Source organism: Felis catus, chromosome E1 (assembly GCF_018350175.1).
Source record: "Felis catus isolate Fca126 chromosome E1, F.catus_Fca126_mat1.0, whole genome shotgun sequence".
Taxonomy (NCBI): domain Eukaryota; kingdom Metazoa; phylum Chordata; class Mammalia; order Carnivora; family Felidae; genus Felis; species Felis catus.
Window position 1 is genome coordinate 37,249,937 of NC_058381.1, and position 14,787 is coordinate 37,264,723.

Genomic DNA, 14,787 nt, shown 5'->3' on the forward strand with positions numbered 1-14,787 from the left:
CTGTCCTCTCTGGGGTGCTGGGGCGGGGAACAGAGGAAAATTGGAATGTGTGGCCAGGGTCCTCTCTTGAGTAAAGCTAGGGTCCCAGCTCTGGAAAGGGATCTTGGCCCTCAAGAAATTGCCTTTTCTCCAGACTCTTTAGCCTCTGGGAAGGGACAAAGCCAAGATCCCCAGGGACTAAGCTCTCTCCCCCAGAGTAACAGTTCCTACTAACAGGTTCTGAGGCCAAAGCCTTCCTCTCGAGACTGGGGAGTGGAAGGAACTCGCCCGCTGATAAGGAAGGCATTGCTGTGACTCGAGTCTGCAGGCAGAGCGTGCCAGCTTTGATTCCCGCAAAGCTGGCTTCTGGAAGCGGGAACACCTACACTAGGCCCTGCCCCGAGGTCCCACCCGGCTGCTGTTGGGCTGCATGCCAACGCTAGGAGGTCCGTGTGGCCGCGGTCCCTTTCAGGCTGCGGCCTGGATTTGCTCAGGCCGGGAGGGCAGGTCCTGCCTGGGTCCCAGCGTGGACTGCCGTGAGAAGCCAGGGCTCCCTCCTCTGGAGGCCCCCCCGCCGCCCCCCAAGCTCTCTGTGGTAAAAGATCAAAGAAGCTGCACCTGCCAAGTTGCAGATTTTGCCTCAGGCAACTAAATTTATTAGCAAGAAAAAATTTTTGTCAGCCCAGTGCTGACCAACAAAGTACATCGTTAATAAAGGATAACAAATCTGTCACTTAATTCATAAAACATACCTCAAGCAGTTACAACTAAAAATAAAGTTGGATTTTTGTTTAATTTAAAAGCCTCAAAAATAACAAGCAATATGTTTTTAAACATGTAGTAGACACAATTGTCTATTATACAATATACACTATACACAAGTAGGGCTGGGGCCGGTCAGGGCGGGTTGAGGGCAGAGGATCAGGAGGTGGAGGTGTTTTCATCTGAATCCAGATTTGAGTTGAAATGCTGTGTCCTTTAGAAAAGAAAACTGCTAGAGAGAGAAAAAACCCCGACGCTCCTCATGGCCCCCCAAACCCTCAACTGAAGCAGGCGTGGGGGAGGCAAGTAACGAGGACAGGAAGAAGGGAGCAATTAAATAAAACTTTAAAGCACACACAATACACAGTGTTCATCATCTGAAGTAGAGTATAAGGCAACGTTCTCCATAGAAAAAGAGGGCATCAGTGGATAGCTCGACTTTTTAAATAGAAAGTTGGAATGTGCTGGAGGAGGGCGGTGGCAGGGCTGGGCATGTGGCATGTGGCGTGAGGCAGCCCCGTGAGCCTCCCCGGAGGTGGATGCCGGCCGTGCCCTGGGGACAGGGTCCCGGGGCGTCCTGGGTGGCTGGCGGGGCCGGGGAGGGGCGGGAGAGAGAGGGGCATGGCACAATGCGACTCCGGCAGTGTTGGGGGGAGAGGACGGGGTCGGGGGGGGCTCACTTTGCTCCTCGACGGAGTGAAATTCATGTTTTTCCTTTGGAAATAAGGGTTCCCATTCGTCCTGGTTTAGAACGTCTCATTGGGCACGGCCACTGTCCACAGTCTGGGCAGGCCGGAGCTCGAGGTGAGAGGGAAGGGCCAGGGCAGAGCCAAGGGGCTTCAGAAGGAGGTGAGCACTGGGCGACGGAGCCCCTTCCTATGGGACCGGTCGCAGAACAGAAGGGAGGGGCTGAAGGTGGCCCAGGGCACCCGGAGCCTCCTTTCCACCAGGGGCCCAGGCAGGACACAGACAGGGGACTGTATCTTCAGGGCCTCCCGCCTCAGTTGGCCTTACAAGTTCTTCGTGACCAGGTGGGTCTTGTAATGCTTGGTGAGATGGTCGCTCCTCATGAAGCGCTTCTGACACTGGGCACACTCGAAGCGTTTGTCCCCTGGGAAGACGAGATGCGCGTCACTCAGAGCCCACATGCGGACGCTGTCCCAGCCCGGAAGAGGGGGTGCATGTGAGGTGTGAGGGGCACCCTGTAAAGCTGGCGTTGCCTTGTCATCATAACCTACCCGCCTCCTGCCTACACGCTTGCTCCCTGTGGTCGACTCACCTAAACCCTCCGGCAGCTCATACTTCTCATATTTCCCTCCACCCCCCACATGACGTCACTTCCCAGTGTACTTTGTTCCCCTCCCTTGTCCCTTGCCTGAAATGCTGTACTCGTGTCCCTGTACCTGCACCCAGGACTCTTCCCAAGTAGGGCTGTCACCTGCTTCCTTCTGATCTTTGTCCCTGTGACTGACCCACTTGCCGAAAAACCCCACTTGCCCACCGACCTGTCAGCTGCCATTCTGAGTATTTACTCCTCTTCCCCCAGGAGGGTGGCTGGCCAGGGGCTGTAGCTTCGGGTCACGTGCCCCATCCCTAGTCCCAGGCCAGGGGTCTGCTCACTGGAGACACTCGCCCTGGCAGTGGTTCTCAAAGCATGTGCCACAGGCCACTGGAGATGCCCGCGACAGTGTTAGGTGGCAGCTGGACGAACACTGTTCTACTTTATAGTTTTGCATTTATTTGCCAGTGCATTAAAATATGTAACTATTATCAAGCCTATGGTGCCAAAAATATTGCACTAGACGTAAAGGAGTAAAAACAGTGAAACAATCTGAGGAAAATCATTTGGAAAGTGATAGTAGCAGAGGCAGTGTGGGACAGTGATTTAGACCGTGGACTTGGGGGGCTCAGTCAGTTAAGTGTCCAACTATCTCGGTTCAGGTCATGATCTCACGGGTCGTGAGCTGGAGCCCTGTGTTGGGCTCTGCGCTGACAGCTTAGGATTTTCTCTCTCCCTCTCTCTGCCCCTCCCCTGTTCATGCTCTCTCAAAATAAATAACTTAAAAAAAAAAAAAAAAGAGATTTTGACCTGGGAACCAGAGGGCCTGGTGACCCGGCCACCTCCCCATGTCTCAGTAAAATGGGCATAATAAAGAACCCTCCCCACAGAGTCGTTATAAGGATTAAGTTAGTTCATTGGTAACACGCACTGTCCAGTGGCTGGCACGGTACAGCAGGGCTTGTTAAATAAATAACCGTGTGGCTACGGCAGACGTCATCGAGGCTGCGTAACGTGAATGGCATCACTCTGGGAAACGCTACAGTAAAGGACTGGCCTGAAAGAATTTCCTGGGTAGGCCTGGACCCCCCGAGAAGTGAGAGTGTAGCTCTCACTCAGTGCGGCCGGGAATCTCGATGTCGCTGAGTGGGCTGAGGGAGAGGCCGGAAGCACCCCGTGCGGCCCGGAGCGTGCCGCAGGGGAGGGGACAGACCTGTGTGGGTGCGGGCGTGCCGCTGGAGCTCGTCGCTCCGTGTGAACCTCTTTCCACAGAAGAACCAGTTGCAGACAAAGGGCCGCTCGCCGGTGTGCAGGCGCACGTGAGCCCGCAGCAAGGACGTCTTGCGGAAGGTCTTGCCGCAGTCGGGGATGTGGCACACGTGCTTCTTCTTGCCCTGCTCTCCAGACCTGGGAGTTGGGTTGAGGGTGGGGACGGAGGGGGTGGGAAGCCGAGAAAGGGAGGGGGTAGAAGAGGGAGGCAGGACAGGTCGGAGAGAGGACGAGAGGTCAGGTCGGAGGGCACAGGAAAGGTGAGGGGGACGGGTGGCAGGCAGCTGCTACCTCACCCCTCTCCCACCTGCGTCCCGGAGAAGGGCCGGGGCAACAGGGTCCGTGCCGGGCTGGGGGCGTGGCCCCTCCCCCTCGAATCACCTCTTGTCCCCGTCCTTGCAGTTGGGACACGTGCAGGCCATGCGGCGCCGCTTCTCCCCGGGCTGGGCCTCTCCGGCCAGCGCCTGCTCCATCTGTAGCTGGATCTGCGTGGGGCTCAGCCCGCTGATGGTCAGGTTGTTCCCGGAGACGTTCTGCACCGTCAGCTGCTGCTGCCCTGTGGACGAGAGGGGGGCAGGGTTCAGGGTCACGAAGCCTGGCGCCCCTCTTCCCTGCTGCATTTGACACAGATGATCATTGGAGCGGCTCACACTTTTGGGAGGCTGTCAGGTGCCAGAGACCACGTTAGAGACTTTAAAGGTGTTAACTGATCTAACCCTCATAACCCCCTGAGTTAGAGACTGTTATCCCTCTTTTATGGTTGAGGCCGAGGCTCAACGGCATATCAAGGTCATAGGTAATAATTGGTAGAAGCTGCGTCTGAACCCAGACAGTCGACCTCCGAGGGAGTGTCCTGAACACTACACTACGCAGGCAGAGTTCGGTGTCAGACTCTGCCCACGTGACCTCAGTGGGGAAGGGTCTTGTCTTGAGTGGTCCTGGAGTGTTTCTTCAGAAACGCCTCCAACCTCAGGCCCTTGTGAGATACCAACTCTGCTCTCAGGGACGTCTCCAGGGATGTTTGTTAATAAGAGTGCGGAAACGGGACAAATCAAGTCCTCTGCAACGTGCATAAAGCCATTCAAAGCATGGGGAGTGTCACTGACCTAACACTGGTGTCTCTCTGAGTGGATTCAATCCTATGCCTCTAAACCAGAGTGACATAGATTCATTTAAGGATGAGAGGAGATTAAGAATGAGAGAACTCCCACTGGCTTGAAAAGTGCTCCTCACCCAGCTGAAGAACACTCAACGAGGGGGCGCCTGGGTGGCTCAGATGGTTAAGCCACTGACTGTTGATTTTGGCTCAGGCCGTGATCTCCCGTTTGAGTTCAAGCCCCCATGTCAAGCTCTGCGTGGACAGCATGGAGCCTGCTTGGGATTCTCTCCCTCTCTCTCTCCCTCTCTCTCTCTCTCTCTCTCTGCCCCTCCCCTACTCACATACTCTCTCTCTCAAAATAAATAAATTTCTAAAAAACTTTAACCAAAAAATTAAGAACACCCAGCTAAAGCACCAGGAACCATTCTGCTAGGTAGCTCCCATGTTCCTTTGATTACATGCAAGGGCGCTGTAAATACTGCCAAGTATTACCACCCAGCTGAAGTGTAGCGCAAGCCATTCCCACTGCCAAAGGCTCCCTCCTTTCCTTCTAACCGTTAACTCAAGGCTGTCTCCTCTTAGGAGCCTTCTTTCAAGTCCCTTTACCTGGAACCTCCCTTGAACATCCCTCTCTGGTCTGTACCATGCTAATTTGCATGTGTATGTTAGCTGGAGAGCTTTCCTGAGTACATCTTATTTCTCCATCATATTCAAGGTCTTCAGCTGTCGGGTGGGGCCAACACGCGTCTTAAACTATCTCCTAGGGGCGCCTGGGTGGCTCAGTCGGTTGAGCGTCCGACTTCGGCTCGGGTCATGATCTCACGGTTCATGACTTCAAGCCCCGCATCGGGCTCTGTGCTGACAGCTCAGAGCCTGGAGCCTGCTTCAGACTCTGTGTCTCCTCCTCTCTCTGCCCCTCCCCTGCTCACGCTGTGTCTCTGTTTCTCAATAACAAACGTTTAAAAAAAACAAAAAAACCCAAAAAACAAAAACTATCTCCTAGGACTTCTGTAAGGACCAAGTGGACATGCTCTTAAGCTAGAAGGGACCAGGCAAATGATGGGCAGTATTCTTGCTGTGGTTCCTGGGAACCCCGGGCTGGCCCACGGCTCCCAGGGGTGAGCGAGCAGGCCTGCTGCCCACACCCTGGCCCAAGGGCCCACTCTCACCTCCGGTGTTGGTGATGGTGACAGGCACGCCCTGGACCTGGACACCGTTGATGTTGATGGTCTGCATGGCCTGGGCCGCTGCTGCCAGCTGGGCTGCGTTCAGGCTGATGATGCTCCCAGCGGGGGCGATCTTTGGCAGGGGGCGCTCTTTCCGGAGAATTGCGGCCGAGTGCTTTTTGCTGGTCCCACTCAGATGGGGAGCACGGGACGCAGGGCTGCTACAGGTGGTGGTAGAGGTGGCTGCAGCTGTTGTTGGGGGGCTGTCCTGGACGAGGACCGTCTGCACCTCACCGGAAGGCGTACGGATGTAGACCTGGGAAGGGCCGGAGACAAAGGGTCAGTGCCCCAGCAGAGGCTGGGCCCCTGCACTTTGAACAGTGTTATCCCTCCGCACCCAAGTGAGAAGTGAGGGTGCCTCTTCACCCACCCAAGTCTTCCCCAGCTGGCCCAGACCTACATTCACACACCGTCGATGGCATCCCCACACTAAGGTGGCAAATGCTGACGACTGATTGGAAACCAAACACCGAATTTCCTCAGCATGAAAGATACAACGCCAGCGTCAGAAGTAGAGAATTAGAAGGGAGCTAAATGGGAACTTCACAAAAGATGCACCATGAATGACCGCCAAACGAAAATAGCTCTTAGGAGGCACGATCGATGAGGAACAGTTGTCCTCCACCTCAGATTGGCAAAGATGGAAAAATAAAATATGCTCACTGTTGGTGAGACAGCAGGGAAACGGGCACTCTTACGTCAGGAGCAGGAGTTGTGAGGTGATCTGGTCCTACTGGAGGGAAATGTGGGAAGGTCTATCAAAAGCCTTAAAAATATGCACGTTAGAGTGTGAGTGGGACGAGGAGGGCATTTCTGGGGCAGTGATGACAGCAGCCTGGCACGGGTGTCGCAGCCCCAGCAGGCACCTGTCCACATGGGAGAGCTGAAATCCAGGGGGCAGTGATCCAGAAAGGGGTATATTAAGGCTAATGGAAGCGAGGGTTCTGTCACAGAAGATGGTTACAAATATGGAAAGGGAGAATCGAGAATAAAGTGTGTGGCACTGGACAGGAATCAGAGGTACTGGTGGAAACTCTTGGGTTTCAATATAGAGAAACAGAGATAGAAATGTGTGATAATATATGTAGGTATGTGCGCGTCTGTATCTTTATCTATGTAGGTATTACATATATGTGTACGTACGTACTTATGTATATTTATGTATACTTCTTGGCTGTGTCCACTGAGAGAGGCTGGGAGCAGCAATACTCCAGGGATAATGAGCTCACCCAGCACCCAGGTCTCAGCTTCTAAAACTCATGCTCCACTAAAAGGAACCAGGGCTCCTTGGAGAAAGAGCTGATTCCAGGTTTGGGGGCAGGGAAAGTGCAAGACCTTGGAACACCTGTTGTACCAGAAAGTACGAAGGTACAAGAATGGTGGTGTCATGGGAAGAGGACACGGGAGCCAGCCTGAGGGGTCTCCCATTGGCCAAATATGGGAAAACCTGAACATCAAAATAATAATACTAATGGGTTATAACCCACTGGATAAAATGGGAACCTAATAGTCCCTATTGACATAAATAAACAGATGGAGAAGAGAATGACACAATTTCCAATCAGAACCAGGACTCCTGGGAAGAATGATCCACCCCAGGGCTGGGGCTAGGAAAATACAAGGAATGAAGAACCTGCTACAACAGGGATGGACCCTGAAAACATTATTACTAAGTGAAACAAGTCGACTGCAAAAGCTCACCTATTGTAAGGTTCCATTTAATGAAATATCCAGAATAGGCGATTCCATAAAGACACAAAATGGATTAGTGGTCGCCAGTGGGGTTGGGGGAAAGGGGAGAGGAGGAGTGGCTACTAAAGGTACAGGGTTTCTTTTGGTGGGGGGTGATGAAAATGTTCTAAAACTAGACAGTGGGGATGGCTGCACAACTCTGTGAACATACTAAAACCTACTGAGTTGTACACTTTAAAAGGGTAAATTTCATAGTATGTGAATATTTACAGCTGATTTAAAAGAGAAAAGGATGGGAGTATGTCAGGGGATACAGAGGCCAACCCGAAAGAGCTCCAAATGGCCGAGGGTGGGACCAATGTGAGTAACAAAAGAAATAACACAGTCCTGGATTATTACCCAAAGTATAACACAGATATACATGAGTCCCTCTACTGCTAGAAATAAATGATTGAATAAGTAAATAAAGAAGAAAAAGTCATCTTTATAGAAGAATTCCCAATAATATTATGTAGATACTTTCTCTTCCAGGATGCAGAGCTTAATTCTTAACCCCCACTCTTGCCCATGAATATGGGCAACTCCCATATTAGGACTTAGCAACTCCCTTCCAAAGAACAGAGAGAGGCACCTGGGTGGCTCAGTCGGTTAGGTGTCTATCTCTCTCTCTCTTTTTTTATGTGTCTTTATTTTTGAGAGAGACAGAGCGTGAGCAGGAAAGGGGCAGAGAGAGAGAAAGAGAGAGAGAGGGAAACACAGAATCTGAAGCAGGCTCCGAGCTGTTAGCACAGAGCCTGATGTGGGGCTTGAACTCATGAACTGTGAGAATTGACCTGAGCTGAAGTTGGAGGCTTAACCAGGTGAGCCACCCAGGTGCCCCAAGTGTCCATCTCTTGATCTTGGTTCAGGTCATGATCTCACAGTTCGTGAGTTCTAGCCCCATGTCAGGCTCTGCATGGACAGTGCAGAGCCTGCTCGGGATTCTCCGTCTCTCTCTCTCTCTGCCCCTCCCCCACTTGTGTGCGTACATGCTCTCTCTCTCTCTCTCTCTCTCTCTCTCTCTGTCAAAATAAGTAAATCAACTTAAAAACAAAAAAGAACAGAGAATGGGAAAAGTAGTAACTTCAATGAAGAGACCTAGCAAACGCGACCTTAACCAGCGACAGAGGTTAACATCAGGGACATGACATCATCAGGACGGCATATGGACATCATGTACCCCTCATATAATGTGATTAGAGGGCCATCTCACCTCTGTAGTATTCTTTCCAAAAACCTATAACCCCAGACTGGGGGCATTCTGTAGGATACCTGACCAATACACCTCAAGACTGTCAAGATCATGGAAAATAGCGACCAAGAAGCTATCACCTGAGGGGCCCAGGGAGATGTGCCCGCTAAGTGCAACATGGTATGTGGACTGGATCCTGGAACAGAAGGCGGACATAAATGGCAAGACTGGTGACATCCAAATCAAGTTTGGAGTTAGGTAACAGTCTTGTACAATGTCGGTTTCTTAGTTTTGACAAATGTACCTGGTAATGTATGATGTTTAACACTGGGGGAAACTCAAGTGAGAGGTAAACAGACACTCTCTGCACTACCTTTACAACGTTTCTGTAAATATAACCTCTTCTAAAATAAAACATTAATTTTAAGAAAATCTCTTCTAATGAAAGATACTAAAACAAGTGGGCAAAAGTCTGATGAGGAATGGGATTATTTACATAATCTCAAAGTATCTTCCTCTTAATGCTACTTCACTACAAAGAAAAAAAGGTGCAGAAATCTGGTGAACATATTTGCTACTTTAATTGTCACCAGTAGGGAGACAAATTGAAATCATGCACCCTGCATCACTTCTGTATTTCTGCAAAAAAAAAAAAAAAAAAAAAAAAGCACAGCCCAGAGGTCATGAGGAAACATCACGCAAACCTAAACTGAGGAACATTCTACAAATAACTGGCCTGTAGCCTTCAAAAGTGTCAAGATTGTGGCACCTGGGTAGCTCAGTCCGTTGAACATCTGACTTCGGCTCAGGTCATGATCTTGCAGTTTGTGAGTTCGAGCCCTGTGTCAGGTTCTGTGCTGACAGCTCAGAGCCTGGAGCCTGTTTTGGATTCTGTGTCTCCTTCTTTCTCTGCCCCTCCCCCCTCAAAATTAAAAATATATATATATTTTTTAATTAAAATTAGGGGCGCCTGGGTGGCTCAGTCATTTAAGCAGCTGACTTCAGCTCAGGCCATGATCCCATGGTTCGTGAGTTCGAGCCCCACATCGGGCTCTGTGCTGACAGCTCGGAGCCTGGAGCCTGCTTCTGATTCTGCATCTCCTCTCTCTCTGTTCCTCCCCCATTAATGCACGCTCTCTCTCCCTCTCTCAAAAATAAATAAACATTAAAAAAAATGTCAAGGTCACGAACATCAAGTTAAGACGGAGAACTGTTCCAGACCGAAAGAGGCTAAGGAGACATGACAACTACATGCATGTAGTTCCCAACTACGTGGGAAGACTCTTTTGCCATAACGGAATTATCGGGACAAGTGCTGAGGCCTGAGTGGAGTCTCTAAACTAGATGCTAGCATGTTTCTTTGCTAATTTCCTAGGTGTGATGGTTGTACTGTAGTTATGTAGAATGTCCTTGCATGTAATAGTAAGACCCTTTCTATAAAACATTTGGAAGTGACAGGGATTGTGGTGGGAACTCAAATGATTCAGGGGCAAAAAGTTATTTGTTAAAAAAGTCCTGCTGGGATTTTGATTAGTGCTATTTTTAAATTCCTGGGTTATCTGAGACTGTGTTTCTCAGTTAAAAGCAAAGAAACAAACCTTACAGCATCTCTTAATGAATACACAGTTCTCATCCCCAATTTTCTCATATGTGCCCCTTTTGCACATTAATTGCTATTTTCCGTGTATCTGAAGTTTCTGTTACTAGAACATTTTTTGTTCATAAAATAGAGCAAGGGTCAGCAAACTTTTTCTGTAAAGGGCAGATACTAAATATTTTAAACTCTGTAGGTCACGATGAGATCTCTGCCTTATAGTGCAAATGCAGCACAAATGGACATGTCTGCTTTCTAATTAAACTTTATTTATGAAAGCAGATGGGTGGGCCAGATTTGACCGTGAACTGCCCATGTCTGAATCACAGTATAATGCCTTTTTAAAAAAATGTCGATATCCTTTGCCCCACTTTTAGGAATTTATTTAGCTAGAAGACTGGAAACTGCCTACATCTACAGTTAACAGAGAATTAGTGGTATAATATACAGCACCTGAGGATATTGGAAAACTATTTTATCTTTAAAATAATGTTGTAGGGACACCCGGGTGGCTCAGTCAGTTAAGCATCCAGTTTCGGCTCTGGTCACGATCTCACGGTTTGTGAGTCTGAGCCCCACATTGGGCTCTCTGCTGGCAAAGCAGAGCCCGCTTCAGATCCTCTGTCCCCCTCTCTCTCTCTCTACCCCCTCCCCACTCGTGCTCTCTCGCTCTTTTAAAAATAAATTAAAACTGGAGCGCCTGGGTGGCTCAGTCGGTTAAGCAACTGACTTCGGCTCAGGTCATGATCTCATGGTTTGTGGGTTCAAGCCCCGCGTCGGGCTCTGTGCTGACAGCTCAGAGCCTGGAGCCTGCTTTGGATTCTGTGTCTCCCTCTCTCTCTGTTCCTCCCTTGCTCATTCCCTGTCTCTCAAAAATAAATAAACGTTAAAAAAATTTAAAAAAAAATTAAAACTTTAAAAAATATTTTAAAAATAATAAAATAATGTTGTAGCTAAATCTATGCACATTTGCATGATTATGTCCTTAGGAAGACCTAGGTTTAAGCCCTGCCTCCATCAATCTCAAGATCTGGGACCTCAGGGAACCGAGGGGAGGTACTGCCAAGGATGTGTGCACCTGAGCGGGTATCACCTCAGTTCCTCTGTACGGCAGATCTGATGATGAAACCTCATAGATATTATAATAAGTAAATTAAACAGTTTAAAGAAAATCACTTGACAATACAGAATGTGCCAGAAGGGAGGAGGCACTCTAAGGCAGACCTCAGATTTCCTCCTGTGTGACTCCCATGTCACACGGGTCAAACTCAAGCGCACTCCTTTTCCACCCAGGAAGAGGACACAACTCCCTACTCTCACTGACGGCGATGCCTTGGTTCTCTCTCTCTAGACAACTGCATGATAAATTCCTCGATGGCAGGAGCTGTTTTCTTGCATTAAAAAAAATCCTTGTCCTCAATTTTAATTGTAGCACCTGCCACTGAGATCCAGCAAGTCAAAGTGAAAAGCAGAAAAGAGCGTGGGGTTTGAAGTCAGAACTTCAAGCTGAATCCTGGCTCTTGTCACCTATGCCCCATGAGCTACTGGATACTTCCTAACTTCCCTGAGTTCCAGGTTCTCCATCTGCAGCACAGGCACCATCTCTGGCCCTTAGTAGGCATACACAGAGAATAAAACCAACTCACACAGAGCCAAAGAGATTCCAGAGTAATACACCACCTTAATAAAAGCCCCCAATAAGAACATTTTTGTTGAAGTTCTTAGCATCACAGATGAATCTAGCCTAAGAGTTCCTGCCATCAAGCTGGCCTGTGTCTCCCTATTTTTTTTCTTGTCATTAACAATGACCAGAATTTTCTTGCTTTACATCAAGTTCTATGGTTCTGACTGAAATTCGTTTCATTCTTGTACCGTTCTGAGTATGTAGTTCCATAATAATAAAAAAAAAAAAAAAACGAACTTTACTATTAAAAAGTATATATCTGCCCCCTAACCATCCTCCAAAAGAGACTCCCTGAAAGAAAAACTGGACCACAATATAGGTATATAGGGACATCTCGGCTTATTTCTAAGGATGAGCTGTATGTAGCCCTATGAACCGAAGAGAGCCCATTTGCCGGCCCAAATGGCCACTTCCTGCCCACCCCAGACGATGCTGAATCCTAGCACTCAGGTCAAAGTGGGAAATGCATCAGCACCATCTTCCAGAGCAAGCCCAGGGGGAACGGAGTGTCAGCCATTCAGTGTGAAGGAGAGGGAGGCAAGTGCAGAGGGTGAGTGCGGTACCTGAGTAGGCGTCGGCTCAGCCGCCTGGATCTGAAAGTTCTGGGAGGGCTTCTGGGGGACGGTGGGGAGGGTGGCAGATGCCGCCTGCACCACCCGCAGGGCCTGCTGGGGGATCTGCACCACCTGCTGCTGCTCGGCCTTGGGGGGCACCACCTGGACCTGCTGGACCACGGCTGGCTGGCCCCCACCAGGGCTCTGAACAATGAGCAGGTTGTTTCCTGCCTGGATGATGTTGTCCGCAGTGGTCTCGATCAGCACCGTCTCCACCTGCTCAGCCACAGCCACGGGGGGCTGGGAGGCAGGCAGGCTCTTCTTCCGGGCTTTCTTGTTAGTCTTAGACAGTGGTGTGGGGGGGCTCTCCGTGAGGAGCTGAGCAGTGGCCCCGGAGTCACTGGTGTTCACGAGGTTGTTGACGGGCAGTGTGAGCGTCACATTGCCGCCCCCACCTGTCAGCTTCACCACATTGGCGCCGCTCTGCACAGGAGTGGTAGTCGTACTTGACTTCTGGACGGGGGCTGGCTTGATGGGGACAGGCTTGTGACTGGACGGTGAGGGGGTGATGATGGCTTGGCTGGTGCCGGGGATGATCTGGATCTGGTTGGTGAGACTGGGCTGTACCTGGATGGTCTGGGAATTGCTCGCCTGGATCTGAGGGACCGCCTGGTATTGGATATTGGCATTTGACCGGGTCCCTTTGTTGATCACAGTGGGGTTCTGGATAGCGAACACCAGCTGCCCCCCAGGATAGGACGCACTCAGTTGTGACCCCTGAATCTGAAGGATGTTTCCTTTGGAGGACAAGATTCCAAAGCTATTCTTGCCAGGACTGAGGGGGAGAGGGGCAGGTTTGATGGGGATGAGTTTCCGTGGCGTGGGCTGGGGGGGAGCAGGAGGCGTCACTGCAGCTTCAACAGCTGGAGGGCCAATTTTGCTACATGTTGCAGCAAGCAGGGCTAGAGGAGATGGCTGGGAATCCTGTGAGAGAACAGGCGGAGAGAAAGTGAGGTGTGAACCCACTGCCCAGCCACCCTCTGCCCTTCGTGGCCCCTGGCAGGCTCTTTGCCACCTTGGTAGACAGGGTGCCAGCATCTTCCCCCTCCCTGCTGGCTCTGCTTTCTCTCAGGGAGAAAGAATGGGCAATGCCTTCCTCAGGAAGGAACTCTCCAGAAGCCCCCATAGCAGGGTAAACTAACACCCTTACTTCCCACTATCCTTGTTTCTCAGGGCTCACGGAGCCATCCTCAGCTCTTAGACAGAAGTCCATGGGCCCATCACAGGGGTGAAGGGGACCCTGATTCCTCAGCTGAGGAAGGGAGGGAGGGAAAGAGGAAGGGAAGGCCAACAGGAAGAATAAACACTCTGGTAAAGTGGGGAGGGCTGCTCTTTTGAGGCTACAGGGACAGAGCTTCTGTGTAGGGACACAGCCTCTGTTTCCCTTTTATGGTCAGGGGGTCTGGTGGAAGGGACCTTGAGTTTAACCCTGCTTTTCCCTCGGCTCAACTGTGCCATCTTAGGTAAGCAGCCCTGGCTTCTTAGTTGAGAGAAAGCGGACAACCGAACCTTCCCGGGTCTCGTATCCTAGCCAGTACAGAGCTTTTGGCTGTGGTTTAATGTCGGCTTCCGGGAGTGCTTCCAGGCTGATGCAGCCCCAACCCTCAGAAGCCACTGCCCACTCACCTGGGTGGTGGAGGCGGCGGGCTGCAGGTAGTCACTGGGACTGACAGCGGCAGTGGCAGCCATGCTGGTCTGTGGACCTGCTGGAAGGAAAGAGACAGAACAATGCACAAGATGCCGGAACAGAACCCAAGCCCACTGGCTCAGACACTCTTTTCGCCTCTTTGCTGCTGCTTCTCCAAGAGATGTTAACCTTTCCTCACATCTCCCCACTGAAGATTAGCAACCCTATACCTTTCTTTAAAAAAAAAACAAAAAACTTTATTAATTTTTGAGAGACAGAGAAAGAGTGTGAGTGGGGAAGGAGCAGAGAGAGGGAGACACACAATCTGAAGCTGGCTCCAGGCTCTGGGCTGTCAGCACAGAGCCTGACGCGGGGCTCGAAATCACTGACCATGATATGATGACCTCAGCTGAAACTGGATGCTTAAACGACTGAGCCACCCAGGTGCCTGTTAGTAGATGACCTTCTTTCCTCTCCTCCAACTTGGCCATCTGGGGCTGTGAGGACAGCTGGTCCTGTCTCCAGCCATCATAAAGCCTAGGAGAACGTGACGATACAAGACTATACCAAGAGCAGCTTCAGTCACCTAATGGAGCTCTCTCTACAGGGTACTGCTGACTCTCCCTAGCTAGATCGGAATCCCTATTTGGAGGCGCCCTCCCGCCTCCCCCGCAGCTAACTCCCTAGTTCTAACCCAAGCTTCTTGCTCGCTCTTGCTATAGCCAGGTGCC

The 14,787-nt window shown here is 50.6% G+C and overlaps 1 protein-coding gene across 7 annotated transcripts in view; it reads right to left on the reverse strand.

Moving 5' to 3' along the window:
- Positions 1-605: 605 nt before the first annotated feature.
- The window catches only part of SP2 (Sp2 transcription factor), a 30,528-nt gene continuing 16,346 nt past the window's right edge, over positions 606-14,787 (reverse strand). For 4 of the 7 annotated variants that reach the window (XM_019817767.3, XM_006940261.5, XM_006940263.4 and 1 more), the window contains exons 2-7: positions 14,056-14,135; positions 12,379-13,353; positions 5,558-5,870; positions 3,671-3,845; positions 3,234-3,427; positions 606-1,852 (exon numbers count right to left, since the gene is read on the reverse strand). In XM_019817767.3, the coding sequence (XP_019673326.2) occupies positions 1,752-1,852; positions 3,234-3,427; positions 3,671-3,845; positions 5,558-5,870; positions 12,379-13,353; positions 14,056-14,118 (1,821 nt within the window). In that variant the 5' untranslated portion in view covers positions 14,119-14,135 and the 3' untranslated portion in view covers positions 606-1,751. The remainder of the gene's footprint in view (positions 1,853-3,233; positions 3,428-3,670; positions 3,846-5,557; positions 5,871-12,378; positions 13,354-14,055; positions 14,136-14,787) is intronic. The other 3 variants (XM_023244725.2, XM_019817764.2, XM_019817765.2) reach the window with 1 other exon arrangement.